The sequence below is a fragment of the Nyctereutes procyonoides genome, unplaced genomic scaffold, assembly GCF_905146905.1.
Source record: "Nyctereutes procyonoides isolate TBG_1078 unplaced genomic scaffold, NYPRO_anot_genome, whole genome shotgun sequence".
In the NCBI taxonomy this organism is placed as follows: domain Eukaryota; kingdom Metazoa; phylum Chordata; class Mammalia; order Carnivora; family Canidae; genus Nyctereutes; species Nyctereutes procyonoides.
In genome coordinates this window covers 9,812,020-9,830,976 of record NW_026575036.1, presented here as the reverse complement: position 1 = coordinate 9,830,976, position 18,957 = coordinate 9,812,020, and the positions used below count along the sequence as shown (strand labels likewise).

Here is an 18,957-nt window from a genome sequence, read left to right as displayed (position 1 = left end):
TGTTGATAATGCTGCTATAAACATCAAGTTGCACATAACACTTTGAATCTGTATTTTTGTATCCTTTGGGTAAATACCTAGTAGTGCAGTTGCTGGGGCATAGAGTAGTTCTGTTTTTAACTTTTTGAGGTAGCTCCACACTGTTTTCCAGAGTGGCTGCATCAGTTTGCATTACCACCAACACTATAAAAGGTTCCCCTTTCTCCACATCCTCCCTTACATTTGTTGTTTCCTGTGTTATTATTAATTTTAGCCATTTTGAGAGGTGTGAGGTGGTATCTCATTGTAGTTTTGATTTTTATTTCCCTGATGATGAGTGATGTTGAGCATCTTTTGTCTGTTAACCATCTGGATGTCTTCTTTGGAAAAATGCCTATTTATGTCTTCTGTCCATTTCTTACCTGGATTATTTGTTTTGGGGGTATTGAGTTTGATAGGTTCTTTATAAATTTTTGATACTAACCCTTTGTCAGATACGTCATTTGCAAATATATTTTTCTGTTCAAAAGGTTACCTTTTACATTTGTTGTTTCCTTTGCTGATTCAATTTCATTACTTCGCTGATTCAATTTCATTACTTCGCTGATTCAATTTCATTACATCTTTCTGTTCAGATTTTCTAGGTCTTCCTGATTCAGTTTTGGAAGATTGCATGTTTCGAAGAATTTATCTATTTCTCCTATGTGGTCCAATTTGTTGGTATATAATATTTTATATAGTCTCTTATCCTTTGTATTCTTGTGATGTCAGTTGTCATTTCTTCTGTTCCTGGATTTTGAGCCTCTTTTTTTTCTTAATGAGTCTGGCTGAAACTTATCAATTCTCCTTATCTTTAAAAGAAACATCTCTTGGTCTCATTGATTTTTTTTTTTTTGGTCTCTATTTCATTTATTTCTGTTTTGATCTTTATTGTTTTCTCCCTTCTACTAACCTTGGACTTTGTTCTTTTCCTAGGTCCTTTAGGTATAAGATTAGATTGAGATTTTTCTTGGTTCTTGAGGTAGGCCTGTATAAACTCTAAAATTCCCTCTTAGACCTGCTTTTTCTACATCCCAAAGATTTTACATCATTGTATTTTCATTTTTACATGTCTTTATAAAGTCCTCTTTGATTTCTTTGTTGGCCTGTTGATTAGTTAGTAGCATGTTGGTTAGCCTTCAAGTGTATTTTTTTTTAAGATTTACTTATTTATTCATGAGAAACACAGAAAGAGAGGCAGAGACATAGGCAGAGGGAGAAGCAGAGCCTGATGTGGCACTCGATCCCAGAACTCCAGGATCATGCCCTGAGCCAAAGGCAGACACTCCACCACTGAGCATGTCGCTGTTTGTATTTTTTCAACTTTTTTCCTGTAATTGATTTTTGGTTTCACACTGTTGTGATCAGAAAACATGCTTGATACAATTTCAGTCTTATTAAATTTATTGAGATTTGTTTTTTGGCCTAACGTGATACAATGTGGAGAATGATCCATGTGCACTTGAAAATAATGTGCATTCTTCCAGTTTTGGATGGAATGTTCTAATATATGTCTGTTAAGTCCATCTGTCTAATGTCTCATTCAAAGCCATGGTTTTCTTTTTTTTTTTAATTTTTATTTTTATTTATGATAGTCACAGAGAGAGAGAGAGGCAGAGACACAGGCAGAGGGAGAAGCAGGCTCCATGCACCGGGAGCCTGACATGGGATTCGATCCCGGGTCTCCAGGATCACGCCCTGGGCCAAAGGCAGGAGCTAAACTGCTGCGCCACCCAGGGATCCCAAAGCCATGGTTTTCTTATTGATTTTCTGACTGGATGATCTATCTGTTGATGTAAGTGGGGTATTAAAGTGCCTTACTAAAATAAATAAATAAATAAATAAAAAATAAAGTGCCTTACTATTATTATATTATTGTTAATTTCTCCCTTTATGTCTGTTAATTTTTGCTTTAAGTATTTGGGTGCTTCTATGTTGGGTACATAGATATTTACAATTTCATATCCTCTTGTTGGATTGATCCCATTATCATTATGTAATACCTTTCTTTGTCTCTTGTTACAGTCTCTATTTAAAAGTCTATTTTGTCTGAAAAAAAGTCTGATTTAATAATAATATTGCTATTCCAGCTTTTTTCATTTCCATTTTCATGAAATATTCCTTTCCATCCCTTCACTTTCAGTCTGTACATGTCTTTAGCTCTGAAATGAGTCTTTTGTAGGTGACATGTAGATGGGTATTATTTTTTTATTCAGTCAGTCATCCCATGTCTTTTGCTAAGCATTTAGACCATTTGCATTTAAAGCAATTATTGCTACATATGTACTTATTGCCATTTTGTTAACTGTTTTCTGGTTGTTTGGTAGTTCTCTCTTCCTTTCTTCTCTTGCTCTCTTCCCTTGTGATTGATGACTTTCCTTAGTGTTATGCTTGGATTCCTTTATTTTTTGTGTATCTATTATAGGTTTTTGGTTTGTGGTTACCATGAAATTTATACATAACATCCTAAGTACATAGAAGTCTATGTTAAGTTGATGGTCATTTAAATTTAAACACATTCTGAACTAACTACACGTTTACTCCTATGTTTCATGAACAGAACAGAGATCAGTATGGCTGGAATGCAATAATTCAGGAAGATAATAATAAGAAATAAATTTCAAAAGGTGAGAGGGTAGGAGAATCATGTAGATCTTTTTAAGCCATCATAAGGACTTTGGGTTTTATTCTGAAAAAAAGTGAGGAGCTACTGGAGGACTTTGAACCCAAAAGAAATATGATCGCCTTAAATTTTAGAAGGATTATTCTGGCTGTTTTATGGAGAATGGACTATGTTGCAGAGAGTAGAGGGTTTGAATGGAAACAAGGCAACCATTTAGGAAGACATTGTATTAATTTGCAAAAATAGAATGGTAGCTTCGATCAAGGTGATAGCAGAGGAGAAGAAAATAAGCAGCTGAATTCTCATGGTGGAGTAAACAGGATTTATTCTGATGGTAGAGTAATTATGATCTTCTGTAGGATTAGAGGTGAATTGTGAGAGAAAAATTTTGAGAATTATTCCTAATGATTTCCAATCTGATCAACTTTGACTAAGATAAGATTATGTGTGGAAAAGGTTTTGGAGATACTTTAAGCAGTTCATTTTTGTATGTATTGTTTGAGTTTGTCAAACATCCAAGTGAAATGCTGCATCCATAGTAGTATATCCTAGTTTGAAACTCAAAGCAAAGGTTTAGGATAAGCATGTGAATTTGGGAGTCATCAGCTGACAACACTGGGTGATATGGGGATTGAAGGAAGATGAACATCACATGTACAAGGGTAGTGCCGTACAGCCCATGGATATTATGAAGCTAGGGAGAACAGTGGGACCCATCCATATAGGAGCCTGGACAGGCATGACCCATAATGTTGAGAAAAAAAAAAAACAGGAGAATGTGGTACTTGGATGTCAAGGGAGGAAAGTATTTCCAGGAGGAGGAAGAGCTCAACCATGATTAACATAGCAGATCAACTAAGGAAAATGAGTATGTTAAGGCCAATTAGAGTAGATTTCAGAGTGAATGAGAGGAGAGAAATTGGAGACAGTGAGTACAATTATGCTGAGGAAATTTGCTATAAATGGGAGCAGAGAAAAAGGGTGGTAGAGGAGAAAGGGTCAAAGATGATTTTGCTTGTGTTTATGTTATTTTTCCAATCTCAAAAACATCATATTTGTGTACTCATGGGAATGGTTCGATGTAATGGGGAAAATTGAAGATGGAGGAAAGTAAGGAGAATATGAGCCCCAGATTCTGAGTAAATTAGGAGGAATGGGTTCTGGTATATTGGTGAGATGGTTAGCCTTAGATAGAATTAGAGACAACTTATAACTTGTACTTCAAATTTGTAATTTGAAGAAGGAAAAAGCATGAGGGTTCAGATGTTACTAGGTTTGGAATTTGTGGCAGTTCCCTTCTGAATGACTCAATGTTCTCACTGAGGCAGGAAGCAGTCATTATTTGACAGAGAAGATGGGAAAGGACATGATGATGATTTGAAGAGAAAGGAGAAAGTATGAAACTGATATATGGAAAAGATTATTTGGATGATTGTCACTGACTAATGCTATTATGAGAGGTTTTTTTTTTTACATTTTTATTTACAGATTCCATTTTCTCTATATTAAACACATAGTGTCCTATACAATACAGAAATCGTTTTTAAAACTTTTTCTTAGTAATCCATAGAAAAAAAAGAAATATAATCCATAATCTCAGGGAAAATAAAATCTTTTTAATAATTCCAGTTAGCTAAAGAAATAGAAACAGATTACCTGATTAATGGCTCCCAGCATCTCAGCCCTACTGGCCACTCGTGCAGTGCACTGACTAAGGAATGTTATACTCTTCTCCAGCTTCTTAACAATTTCCTGGGCATGGTTGTCATCTTCACAAAGTGGTGTTAAAGACTGTACAGAAAGCAAAGTATTAAAATATATCCAATACAAGTATTCAGCAAGTGATTCTAACAATGACTATATTGTTAATGTAGATGACATCTCATTTATCTTTGTATAAAGTGAAAAGGATCAGCAAATACCGATAATGAATAATGATATTGAAATATTAATTTCTTTGTTGGCTATTAAGCAGACCTATGCAGATGTTCACAAAACCTTTTATATCTAGTATCAATCTCTTCCTTCCTTCCTGAATTTGCCATTTCCTCTTGAACTTTTACATCACTTTCCACAATTAACAGATTGGGATATACTTAATTGGTAATGATAAAGAAATTATGCTTATGAATGAGTCGAATGTATTATATGAGGAGCATGGTTTGAACTTTTAATTAAAGTGGTGAAAACATACTAGATTTAGATATGGCTCTGACTACTCGCTCTTCCATTGATGGCAAAGCATTATTGAGCTAGCTAGATGGGTATGTCTTCACTGCCTTTGAATATTTCTTTTAAATTGGTGCCCTTGATCCAAGATGATGGCTGTCCTAATGGAGAACCATCCATCTCACTAGGGTGGAGACAGAATTAAGGGGACAGCAGTTTGGGAAGCAAACAAGCCACTGCTTATCAGCTATGTGACCATGAGCAATTTTCTAAGACTTGCCCAAATCTAAAATACTATAAATTTTGTATATTATTTTAAAAAGGAAAAGTAGGGGCACCTGTGTGGCACAGTCAGTTAAATGTCCGACTCTTGGTTTTAGCTCAGATCATGATCTCAGGGTCATGAGATTGAACCCCATGTTGGGCTCCACACTCAGAGCAGAGTCTACTTAAGACTCTCCCTCTTCCTCTGTCCCCCCCTCCCCTGCCCCCATGGTTTCTCTTTCTCTCAAATAAATAACTAAATATTTTTTAAAAAAGGAAAAGTTGTGTAAATAAAATTATAAAGCATCATTGACTCTATGTTGAATTCTAAATCTAAAAATACTAAGTCATTTCTGATTTGTTCTTCCCTCATCTGCCAGATGGAGACAATTACAGGAATTCCTTTCCCGGAATACTGGACATGAATGATAGTAGATGCAAATTATTTGTCACACTCTAGATGCTCAATAAATGTCAGCCACTTCTGAAACAGACAGATATATATGAGTTGCAGCTGAAGAGTTACTAACCAACTAGAGTGATCACTGTCAGACACACAGTTTCCTATTGGAGTTAAGTAACCATATTCAGTTGGGAAAGGAAGAAAATATGTTAGTTGTTAGCCAAATAAAATATGGTTTATCAAAACTGGATCATGAAGAAATAGAAATTTTGAATAGGCCAATAACTAGTAAGGAGAGGAAAGCAGATATCAAAAATTTCCCTACAAAGAAAAGTCCAAAACCATATGGAACCATATGAATGGTTCACCTGGAGAATTCTACCAAACATCTGAAGAAGAATTAAAACCAATCTTTCTAAAATAACAAGTGTTGGCAAGGTTGTGGAGAAAAAGGAACCTTTGTGTACTGTTAGTGATGCAGCCACTGTGCAAAATGTGTGGAGGTTCCTCAAATAATTAAAAATAGAACTACCTTACAGTCTAATAATTGCACTACTGGGTATTTACCCTAAAAATACAAAAACACTAATTCAAAGGGATATATGCACCCTTATGTTTATTGTAGCATTATTTACAGTAGCCAAACTATGGAGGCAGCCCAAGTGTCCAATGATTGACAAATGGATAAAGAAGATGTGGTATAAAGAATATTATTTGGCCATAAAAAGGGTGAAATCTTGCCAGTTAAACAACATCAATAGAACTAGAAAGTGTAAGCAAAATACGCCATTCAGATAAGACAAATATCAAATGATTTCACACATACGTGATATTTAAGAAACAAAACAGATGAACATGTGAAAAGGGAAAAAAAGAAAAGGAAAGACATGGAGGCAAATCATAAGACTATTTATTTTAAGATTTAATTTATTCATGAGAGACACAGAGAGAGAGGCAGAGATGTAGGCAGAGGGAGAAGCAGGCTCCCTGATGTGGGACTCGATCCTGCGACCCCAGATCACGCCCTGAGTCAAAGGCTCAACCGCTGAGCCACCCAAGCATCCCAAATCATAAGAATATTTTTTTTTAAGACTCTTAATGATAAAGAACAAACTGAGGGTTTTGGAGATAAGTGGGGGGATGGGCTAAATGAGTAATGGGTATTAAAGAGGGCACTTGCTATAAAAGCACTAAGTGTAATATATCACTTAGTAATAAATCACAAAATTCTACTCTTGAAACCAACATTATACTATATGTTAAGTAACTAGAATTTAAATGAAAATTTGGAAGAAAAAATTTTTCTGGGTAAATAAATGAACAACAATAAAAAAAATTCCACTTATAATACAATCAAAAAGAATAAAATACTCAGGAATAATCCTAACAAAGGAACTGAAAGACCTGTATTCTAAAATCTATAAACAGTGCTGAAGGAAATTAAAGACATAAAAGGAAAGAAAGGCACCCTGTGTTCATGGATTAGAAGACTTGATTTTTCTTAAGATGTCCATTCTACTCAAATCTATCTACAGATTCAATGCAATCCCTATCAAAATCTCAGTGGCATGTTTTGTTTCATAAATAGAAAAATTCATCCTGAAATTCACCATGGGGTTTCAAAGGACCCCAAATAGCTAAAACAATTTGAAAAAGAACAAAGTTGGAGAACTGACACTTCTTGATTTCAAAACTTATTACAAAGCTGTAATACAGCCTTGAGATAATGATGTGGTTGGTGTTGAGATGACTTGGATGATATACATAACTCAGTTAAGACCTCTATATAAACTTCATAGTTTTGGTGGGTGGGTACAAAGATCTACTCATCTTGCAGCCAACCAAGACAAGCCTCATATGTAAATTCCTTTGCTTATTAAATCTGCCATCTACCAACCTGAAGTGACCTGCCTCTTTCTTCAGTTTCTCCCTGCCTTTGAAGATGAGGGCCAATTTCAGATTACATCTGGGAAACTCCTGAGGATCTTGCAAACCAACAATATCCATATCCATATCCATGTCCATATCTAATATCCATATACAAAAAAGTGAAAGTAGACTCTTATCTTACACTACATTCAAAAATCAACTCAAACTGGATTAAAGATCTAAGTGTAAGATCCAAACTATGTAATTTCAGAAGAAAACATAGGAAGAAATATTCATGACATTAGATTTGGCAATAATTTCTTGGATATGACACCAAAAGCACAGGCAACAAAACCAAAAATAGACAAATACCACTACATCAAGCTTAAACACTTTTGTGAATCAAAGAACATAATCAACAAAATGGAAAGGCAACCTATGGAATAAGAGAAAAGATAAATATCTTATTACAAAATTGGCAAAGGGCTTGAATAAACATTTTTCCAGAGATGATATACGGAGGTGGTATACATGATGATAAACATGAAAAGATGCTCAACAATACAAATCATCAGAGAAATGCAAAGCAAACCACAATGAGATACTACCTTATACCCATTAGTATCACTAATATCAAAAAAGCAGGAAAAAAATGTACATATTGGACAAGATGTGGAGAAATTCGCACCCTGGTGCACTGTTAGTAGGATTGTAAAATGGTACAATTGCCACACAAAACAATGTGACAGTTCCTCAGAAACTTAAAAAAAACTTTCTAAAAGAATTAAAGGCAGGGTCTCAAAGAGACACACACTCATGTTCATAGCAGCAATCACTCACAATAGCCAAGAGATGGAAGCAATCCAAACATCCACTGATAAATGGATAAATGAAATGCAGGATATATTACAATGAAATATTTTATTCAGCTTTAAAACGGAATCCTGCCACATGCTACAACATGGATGAAGCTTGAAAATATTACGCTAAGTGAAATGAGCCAGTCACAAGAAGACAAACACTGTACGATTTTACTTATATGAGGTATCAGAAGTAGTCAAATTCATAGAAATAGAAAGTAAACTGGTTAGCAGGAGCTGAGAGGTGGGGAAGAGGGGAGTTGTTTAATGGGCATAGAGCTTCAGAATGCAAGATGGAAAAGTTCTGGAGATCTGTTTTACAACAATGTGAACATACTTAACACTAGTGAACTAACTTACACTTAAGATGGTTAATATGGTAACTTTGGTGTTACGTGTTTTTTATTACAATAAAAAAGAATATGGTTCCTCAGTTTTTATTTTCTTTATCCAAAAATAACCCTCTTAATTTTCCAGCCAATCTCTATATTTATGGTGATTTCACAAAATGGAAAAATCATAGTTGTTACTTATGTACCTAGAGAGGGCTTGGCTTGCCCATCATCTGACAAGACTAAAATTAATCACCATTTTCTTTTTTCAGTTAATTAAACGGAACTAGAATTTTGATTCTTTTCTTTGAAACTTAGAATTAGATATTATCTCCTATTGCTCAGTTTCCTGTATGATGACTCTTCTGCCTGAAACCTATGCAAACGTCTAGAGGGAAGGCAGGTGACTCACAATGACTTTAAAAGGCATTTGTTTTATTAGTAAATCTTTTAGTTTAGCCTGATCCTGAATATTTGTTTCCTATTAATTTACATTTGAGTCAGGCAGGGCTTGGTACCTGGTGTTGGTTTAGTCATAAAAGTAAACTTGTATCTAATTTTGAAAACATTATTAACAGTATGATCTTCAAATGTGTAGTTCCCAAATGTTAAGATTCTCACCTCTAACAGCTTTAAACAGTTAGTTATTTCTTTTTTCAGATTTTCTTCAGCCAAGTCTCGTGATCTTTCTTCAAGCCTCACTCTTTTCTCCAAGGTGAACCAGTCACACTTAAATCCCAAAGATAATCTGAGAAATTCGGCCTGTTGTCAAAATAATGTGAGGGTGAAGGGAAAAAATTGGACATAGTGAAATATTTCAGTTTAATACCAGATTATGCTGATCTGTTTCTTTTCCCTCCCAGCAAACATAATGCTAGCATGCATTGGCTTTACCTGCACTTAATCACTGCCAAGCCAGCCAGACACCAAACACCAAACGTATGACAGCTTATGTAAAAGTATGAAGTGATTATAGACAAGGGAATCAGAAAAACTTTTTTTTCTAACTTAAAGGGAAAAAACTCACCTCCACCTCCTTCTCATTAGCAGAAGTGCTGTAGGGTAAGACAAAGAATTTATTCAAACACAATTCAATAGAAAAGCAAAAGCTGTGAGCATGCCATGTGAAGAACAACTTACTTGTCACTTTGTCTAAAGTTAACTGATTTCACAGTGGTTACAGGAACAGAGGAAACAGCAGTGTCTATTAAAAGGTAATAAAATAGTAGTAGGTACAAAGGTTCCCAGCTGAAGGCACATTCAATCAAATCTCTACTACACAAAGGCATTTCACTGAAGAATGTCTGAAATAATAGCCAGTTAATAATGCATTTGCTTCAATATAAGATGATGTTATGCTATGCTATTGGGACCACAATGTCATTAAAATCATTGGCTCCTGGCAACAGCATTAAGGAGGGCACACGATGTGATAATGAGCACTGTGTGTTATACTCTAAGTTGGTAAAATGAATTTAAATGAAAAAAAAAATCATTGGCTCACACATCAGTATGTGAATAGTCTGAAGCCTGAAGATATCTCAGACTCCAGGAACAGTCCAATTATTCTCTTTGCATTTGAATGTTTATTTGACTTGATTCCATGGTTAAATGCATACCTTCCTAGTACCCTAATCCTTCAGATCAATGGTTTAAGATCATCATCAGCAGCAGACATTGTAGTAGTGGTAGTAGTAGTAAGAGGAGGAAGAGTATAGAATAATAATAATAATAATAATCAGCAACAATAAGCATTGTATCAACCACTTGTCACAAGTTTACTATATGCCAGCCCCAAAACAGGGCTCTTTACACATCTTAATGATACTCTTCGTGGTAACTTCATAAAGAAGACAATATATTAGTTTATTAAGGGTATTAGATTTGAAAAAAACCTGGTTTAAGTCTCATCTTTGATCCTTATAGCTTTGTGACCTTGAACAAGTCAAAACATCATCAAACCATCTACAAAATAAGGATGATACTATTCTTCTATAGTAGCTTTTAGAGAACTTTGCCAAGCAATTTTCTAACTGCTTTATACCTAATTTATTCAATCCTCAGAGCAAACCTGTGGTAGGTACTGTACAGGCTAGGAAATTGAGCTGCAACTTACCTATCCCACATAGATATTTGGGTGAACTAAATGAAACTATATATTTAAGGAATTTAGTCTAGAACTTAGCATATGATATATTCTTGTAAAGGTTAATTTTTTTGACTCATCATTTCCATTTTGCAGATGAAGTTGACACTCAGGTTTAATAACCTTCTGAAGTCATAGCTAGTCAGAGAGTAACCCAATAGTCTGTGTGACCTCAAGGCCTCAACTCTACCCATTATTCCATCCTAATGGAGGTGAAATTGGGAGGGAAGCATATTAGCATATATTCTTTAAATACTGTCTTATTTACTTTGGGATGGGATAATAAAAAAGATCTCAAAGCAGAGCTTAGAATTGACTACCAATATTGGCATGGTTCTTTGATCACAATAGTGTAGTAGTTATCACAAGTCCTTTGGGGCTTAATGGTTAATGCAACATAAATGTGGCTTTTCATAAATGACACAAATTGAATCAAGAAATCAGTTTTATTGGCTGGATTTTACCTAGAGATGAAAAATTATAGACACCATATTTTTACTCAGAAAGATTTCACCCATAAAAATATTAGCAGGAATAAAAGTTTGCATGGGGGTTGGGAGAGAACATTCCTTACCTCCTGCAGCACATTCTTTTCTATGCTCATCTATTGTTCCTGGTTCCTCTTTGGCTTCCTAAAATCATAAAGAGATTTTTTTTTTTTGCTGTAAATAGAATGGAAATCCTTCATAACCAATCATTTCCCAACTTCCCAACTTCCTGTCCTCTCTAAACCTACTCTATCAAAAACATTGTGGTATTCAAAGATCTAAGCTAGGGGTTAAGAAGAAAACAGGACTGGCTCTAAGGGAGTTTCCAATCTAGATGAGCTACAAAAGACAGAAGCATATGAACAGCTGCAAATGTGACACAGGTTACCATGAGGCAAACTAGCATTGACTGCCAAATAAATGAGATATGAATAAATAAGTGCTCTACAAAGGGAGGGGAGAGACATCATGGCTAGAGAAGCATAAGAAGTCTCTACAGACAAGAAACATGCTGGCGCTTCATAAAATGGTAGGATTAGATGGATAAAGAGGTAGGCATCATCTAGGACTATCACACGTAGCCTTCTAGATGGACTCTTGGAGAACTTGTAGCAAAAACTGCAGCTAGGACTGTATTATGTTAGGCTTTTACTCCATATAAATACATTTAAAGGTCACTGACCAAATATCCTACAGATATATCGATACTTTGAGAAAGACCATACGAGGGTTGTACTATACTACCTGGGGAAAGCTAATGAGAAAGCTATAGGTATAAAATAATTTTTATGGTGATAATTATTCAACATTCTTAGAAGCTTTCCATGAAAAAAAGTCTAAGACAAAATTCCTTGGTAGAGCCAGTGATAACATGTCATGTAACTTTTAGAAAATTGAAGCTAAGATTTTGATAAAAAATAACAAATGCAATAATAGAGGTAAAGCATTGGATCATTCTTATCAACACCCAAATATTCTTAAGTTTTCTGAATCCTCCCTCAACACCCTGACCTCTTCCAGATACACCATCTTCTTCCAATCCTATCCTTTATGATCATGCTTCTTCTGGGAAGAATTGTCCATGGGTTGCTATTTCCAGTTTTTCAGCTTTTATCTGTCCCTATAGGCAACACTCCAAGAAAACCTCCCTCCCCAGTTATCAGGGAACTCTCTATCACCAAATTCAATGGAAAATATTCACTCTTTATCTTACTTGACTTCACTGTAGCATCTAAAATAATCTATAATCCTCTCCTCCTTTAAGATTTTTCTTTCCTTGATCTTCATTTCCTGATGTCCTCCTATTGCTACAGTAGCTCCTTCTGAATTTCCTCTACCATTGCCTTCTTTTGTCAGATGATGGAATCATCTAGAGTCCATTATTGTTAGTACTCTCTTCCTGCCTGCCAGAGTCCTTTGCACCCACGTACTTGTTTTTATTCGCTGGTAACTCAAAAATGTGTGTCTGCTCCTAAAAGTCCTAGGAATGAGTTTATGAATATAGGTATATAGCTATCTATATAATCTTTCAGAATACTGGGGTCTCACATCAAACTGAAATTTGACTTAAACTAATCTTATTTTACCCACCCATCCCCCAAATTCTACTCTTCTTACTTCCTCCCTATTCTCGTGATATTCTATTCAGTCTGTAGGATAAGCCATAAGCCTAAATATTTATATTTTCCCATGCATCCCCAGCCCCTACCCTGGTAATTGGTCACCATGTACTATAAATTCTGTCCCTTAAATCTCTCCCAAATTACTCTTTTCTTCTCCATCCACACTAAATTCCTACTATCTTCATCTCTTGTCCAAATTGTTACAATAGCATCCTAACCAGTACTCCATCTGCATCTCTCCATTTTCTAATCCATTATTTTAAAGTTTATTTCTATCTTGTTTTATGATGAGAAAAAATTCTTTTTCTCAGAAGACTACCATGAAAGATTAGAGGACTCAAATATTTCTCTATTTTTTAGAAGGGGTAACCACTTTTGGCATGCTTGCTAGTCAACATTATACTCTATATATACTTTACACTACAAAGGATGATCCCAAATCACATACCCAATCATTCACTCCCTTCAGACTACAATATTATAACATTTTTATCTACCCTATTGCCACAAATGTATCTATGCCACAACCATCTATTAACTTGAGTTAGCTTTCATGAGTTTCTGTTTCTTCAAACCATATGGGTCTAATTAAAGCAATGTTTATATACTGAGGGGAAAACAACAATACACACACACACACACACACCTCTATACATATAATAGAAAGAGACATTAATACATAAATAAGACCCTTGAAGAAACTTGTAGACTATGGATCCATGGAATTGGATCCATAGTCTACAAGTTTCTCCTCAATAATTATAAATTCATATTAGTAACAATGAACCTTCTCTTTAAGGAAAGGAACTTAACTTTTTCTATAAACATTTTATTAAAAAAGATTTTATTTATTTACTCATGAGAGACACAGAGAGAAAGGCAGAGACATAGGTAGAGGGAGAAGTAGGCTCCCTGTGGTGAAGCCTGATGTGGGACTCTATCCTGGGATCACGACCTGAGCTGAAGGCAGACGCTCAACCACTGAGCCACCCAGGTGTCCCTATAAAAATTTAAATAATGTTTTAGGGGATCCCTGGGTGGCACAGCGGTTTGGCGCCTGCCTTTGGCCCAGGGCGCGATCCTGGAGACCCGGGATCGAATCCCACGTCAGGCTCGCGGTGCATGGAGCCTGCTTCTCCCTCTGCCTGTGTCTCTGCCTCTCCTTCTCTCTCTGTGTGACTATCATAAATAAAAATTAAAAAAAAAATAATGTTTTATAGCAGTTTTCCAGGTGCCTGGATAGCATTTGATACCATTCACAAAGTACTTCCTTTATGACACCTGGCCTCTTATCCTAAACATTTTTCTTTTATATCACTAACCACACTGAGTAGCTATATATTCCTAAGTAATTGTATGTTTCTTTCTTTAAAGCTTTATTTTTTTTCTTATTTATTTATTTATGATAGTCACACACAGAGAGAGAGAGAGGCAGAGACACAGGCAGAGGGAGAAGCAGGCTCCATGCACCGGGAGCCCGACGTGGGATTCGATCCCGGGTCTCCAGGATCGCGCCCTGGGCCAAAGGCAGGCACCAAACCGCTGTGCCACCCAGGGATCCCTGTTTCTTTCTTTAATTACAACATGTTCTCTTAATTAGAACATATCTTTAAGGTAAATATTACTGTCTTATTTAATCTTATTTATTAATGCATTTATTTACTTAGAAGTCCTCTATTGATAGATATTTCCAGTAGACCTTTGATAAATAAATGAATGAAGGGATAAATGAAAAAACAATGTGGAGAGACATCTGGGTGGCTTAGTGGTTGAGCATCTGCCTTCGGCTCAGGTCATGATCCTGGGGTCCTGGGATTGAGTCCCATATCGGGCTCCCCACAGAGAGACTGCTTCTCCCTCTGCCTGTGTCTCTGTCTCTCTCTCTGTGTCTCTCATAGATAAATAAATAAAATATTTTAAAAAAAGAAAAAGAAAAAACAATGTGAGTCAGGAGGTTTTAGCTTTGACTCTATTGTGTGACCTTGGACAAGTCACAAGGACTCTTTGGCACCAACTTTCTCATCTATAAAACACTGGGACAATTAAATTCTATTAACTTCATAATATTTTGACAGGATGAGATAGTGCTTTTAAGAGTATTTTGCAAACTTAAAGGGTCAGTTCTACCATTGTAATATATCATTATTCTTACTGTTAAAATATGCATATTTCCTTACCAGGTTTAACATGGTTTTGTCCTCACTCACAGAGCCTTGGAATGCAATATTCTCAGGAACTGGACTTTTGCCTATGAGAAAATGGGAACACACTAAATAGTTGCCTGAACAGTAACAAGTAAAAGAGGAAGAAATAGTGAGGGTGCAATATGAGCAGACTAGTAAGTGGCAAAGACCTTAACATGTGAGACAAATTATATATTAAAAAACTTTAAATGTGTCCACTGATTAAAAATAGGATTAGAACAGTTAAGGTTCCCAAGGAAGCTAGCCATATAAGATTTTTTAATAGAAATGAATAACCGTGTAAATGGCCTTCAAATAATTATTTTAAAAATCTTTTTAAAGGCTGTTACTGCTTTTTAAAAATCAAACATATTACTAGTATACTTATAGAAACTGAATGAAGGAAGGATGAACAATCAGCTTGACAAACAGGTTTTTTTTAAAATTACAGATGTAAGACTAATAACCAAGTGTGATATCCTCATAAAACATGGTATCTTTCTAAAAAAAAAAAAAGGTCATCAAACTAAGAAACAAAGCACTTTTAATTTATGCCATTCCTCTTTGTAATTTCCCTTTATTTTTGTGTATTTGTACTGTAATGTACTTGATAATGATTTTCCTCTTTACATGATCCATTGTCTTGAATTTAGTTCAGTGCAAGCACAAAGGTCAGCAACTATAAATAGGTTTTGTTTCTTTTTAGGAAAACAAAATAAAGAGTGTATTATACTTTCAAAATTTATATGGAAATAATAACAAAATGGTAACCATTTCCTTCAGAAATAAAGTGTCTTTTCCTGATGAATATTTTAATTTTTCATTAACTTTTAAGACAGATAATAGATTCATAAGGTCCATAAATTTTAAAGTGTAAGACGTTTTACAATAAGAATTTTCCCTCCCATCCATGCCTACAAGAAACCTACTTCCCCTCTCCATAGACGATGTTACTTAATTTTTGGTTAGCCTTTCAGAGATACTTTATGCATACCTAAAACTTCTTTCTATCATTTTTATTTTCCCACAAAATTTTACATGCAATACATGTTCTATATTTGGGTTTTTTAAAAGATTTTATTTATTTATTTGAGAGAGAAGGAGAGAATAAGAGAGAACAAGCCAGGGAAGAGGCAGAGGAAGAGGGAGAAGCAGATTCCCTAGTGAGCAGGGAGCCTGATGCTGGACTTGATCCCAGGACCTTGGGATCATGACCTGAGCTGAAGGCAGACATTTAACTGACTAAGCCACCTAGGTGCCCCTTGGGGTTTTTTTTTTGTTTGTTTGTTTTTAAGAGACAGTAATTCTTCGATATCTTTTTTGTAAAAGATTTTATTTATTTATTCATGTGAGATACAGAAAGAGAGGCAGAGACACAGGCAGAGGGAGCAGAAGCAGGCTCCATGCAAGGAGCCCAATGTGGGACTCAATCCTGGGGAATCTGGGATCACACCCTGAGCCAAAGGCAGACACCTCACCGCTGAACCATCCAGGCATCACTCTTCGATATCTTTCTAAGAAAGTTTCCTTATATACATTTTATGGATGGATGTTAGCATTCTATTATGTGGAGATGCCAATATATACTAACTAGGTTTCTTTTGATAATTAACTTATCTCCAGTATTTTGTTCTTATAGACAAAACTGAAATATAGAAACTTCTACAAGTCATTTGAGTATTTAGATCTATAGGATAAATTCCAGAAAACAGATTTTTTTTTATCACAGGATATGTACACTTAACATTTTGGTAGATATTAGCAAATTCCCCTTCCTATTAATTCCAATAATTTACATTCCCTACAGAAATGTATGAGATTTGCTTTTTCCTCTATAATCTATCCAACAGAGTGTAATCAAATTTTTGCATCTTTGTCTACATGACTGGTTAAAAATGGTATCTTGGTGTAGTTCTAATTAAAATTTCTTTTTCAGCTTAAGCTGAAATATGAAGATATTCTTCCATTCATAAAGAATGGATTCCTTTTCTACAATTTTACAACTCCCTTTAGTTTAGCATCTATATCTCAACTGAACTGTCAAGATCAAACAATAGAATTATTTTTTGGGGGGGTGGGGGTGGGAATGGGAACCTATGTGCTTCCCATAAGTGTCAACTGTAGTGATGTCTCAATGTGAATGGTTGAGAATAACTACTTTGTTTTCAGACTCAAGTAGTTAAAAAAAGGATGCAACGTATTATCTAGTTAATTTTCCCGCCTCCTTAGTGGACCATCACAAATTTGCCCAACCTTTCAGCCAGATTCTAATTAGGATTCTGAGAATTTTTTTTTTTTAAGAGAAAGTGTGCACACGGATGTGAGTGTAGAGTGGCAGAAAGGCAAGGGAGAGGGAGAAAGGAGAGAGAGAATTTTAAACAGGCTCAATGCTCAGAGTGGAGCCCAGTGCAGGGCTTGATTTTATGACCCTGAGATCACCACCTGAGCAAAATCAGGAGTCAGACACTTAAACAACTGAGGCACCCCAAGATTCTGAGAATTTCCTAAGCAGGTGATTCTACATCTGTGCCACAGTTAAGACCCAGTTGTCTCCAGTCAATCTTTGCCGTGAGGAAATACTTAAGTCCTATCAAAATATATTATAATTTTTGTTCTATCAATAGAACTGGGGGAAAATGGCAACATTATAGTATATGAAGACTACAATTACCTCTTGGACTTCTTTTCCCCAGAGTGTATCTTCAATTTTTAAAATAAAATAATATTACTTAACTATGAGGATAGTTGCTCCAGTAGCTTGCAGGTTTGCTTGCTGCTTTGGAATGGAAACTATATTTGAATACTTCAATAGCTTACCTGTGATCTCTATCATAGCAGAAGCTGATCTTGTATCTTCCTCTTTCTCACAGAGTGATTTACAGTCAAGGTCACCAGAAGCCATATTCAAAATTTCTGACCCAGAATCTATCAGCAGGAAGAAACTAACAGCATGAACACTATGCAAAAAATTATTTGCCTATGTTCTTTTCATTTGCACTTACCTCAACAGTTCACAGAAACCAAACTTGTAGTTATAATAATAATACTCTATTTTTATATCTTTTCCAAGTCACTCACCACTTGAAGTCACAGCACTCTCTGTGGATGAAGCATGTCCAGGAGATGACAGTGTAGAACATTCTCTATCAAAAGAGTGGAGGAAATATTTTAGAGTGTCAGGTCCAAAGAATTCCTTAAAAATTAACCAAATATGCATTCAAATTCACATTTACAGACAAACAAGCAAACCTGGACTGTGGCACACTCTCAGAATACAAGCATTCAACACCATTATCCTAAGGGGGGGGGAGAGGAAAAACAAGTTCAACAATTTGACATTTTCCATTCCAGAGAGGTTGTTTTAAGCAAACATTTTCATACAGTTTTAAATGAATCTATATTTACCTTTGCTCTTTTAAAGAGGATATGGGAATGGATGGGATAGGGCAGATTGATATACATACTTTCTCAAAGCTGTACTTGCAAAATAAAATCCAATTTTAAATATATTTACAAGTCCAATATTTAAAGAATACCTGATAAATTCTTGGGCAAAACAAATTCTAAACGTAAAGGGCAGATAGAGTTTATTTCATGAACTTAAGTCAAGTTGTCTTTAAACAGAACATTTTATGTGGGCATAACACAACATTTCTATTTATGGAAATATTATTCAACCTAAAACTTTTGACCTGGTGATTTAAAAATGGTTTTCAATTTTCTAGCTAGACAAATAATACCTTTTAAACTTAATCCCATTCTCAAAGATCTGAGGGATTATCTCAACGTCAGCACCAATTATTTGGTGCTCAAAAGGAGCTTAACAGAATTGTGGTCCTAGCCTGCCAGGGCAAGCGTTTGTAAGTCTTATTAGAACTTCTTAATCTTGATTAGAAGTTCCTAATTTAGGGGGAACTTTAGGACATTAGGACTGATTAGTTCCTTACTCTCAAATAATATAGTGGGAACATGGTTTACCC

At 35.4% G+C, this 18,957-nt stretch overlaps 1 protein-coding gene across 1 annotated transcript in view; it reads right to left on the bottom strand.

Moving 5' to 3' along the window:
- IRAG2 (inositol 1,4,5-triphosphate receptor associated 2) overlaps positions 1-18,957 on the bottom strand; it is a 126,493-nt gene that overhangs the window by 10,317 nt on the left and 97,219 nt on the right. The window contains 9 exon segments of the mRNA XM_055318836.1: positions 4,298-4,432; positions 9,160-9,300; positions 9,566-9,593; positions 9,679-9,742; positions 11,259-11,316; positions 14,972-15,042; positions 17,795-17,902; positions 18,056-18,120; positions 18,227-18,273. Of these exon segments, the coding sequence (XP_055174811.1) occupies positions 4,298-4,432; positions 9,160-9,300; positions 9,566-9,593; positions 9,679-9,742; positions 11,259-11,316; positions 14,972-15,042; positions 17,795-17,902; positions 18,056-18,120; positions 18,227-18,273 (717 nt within the window).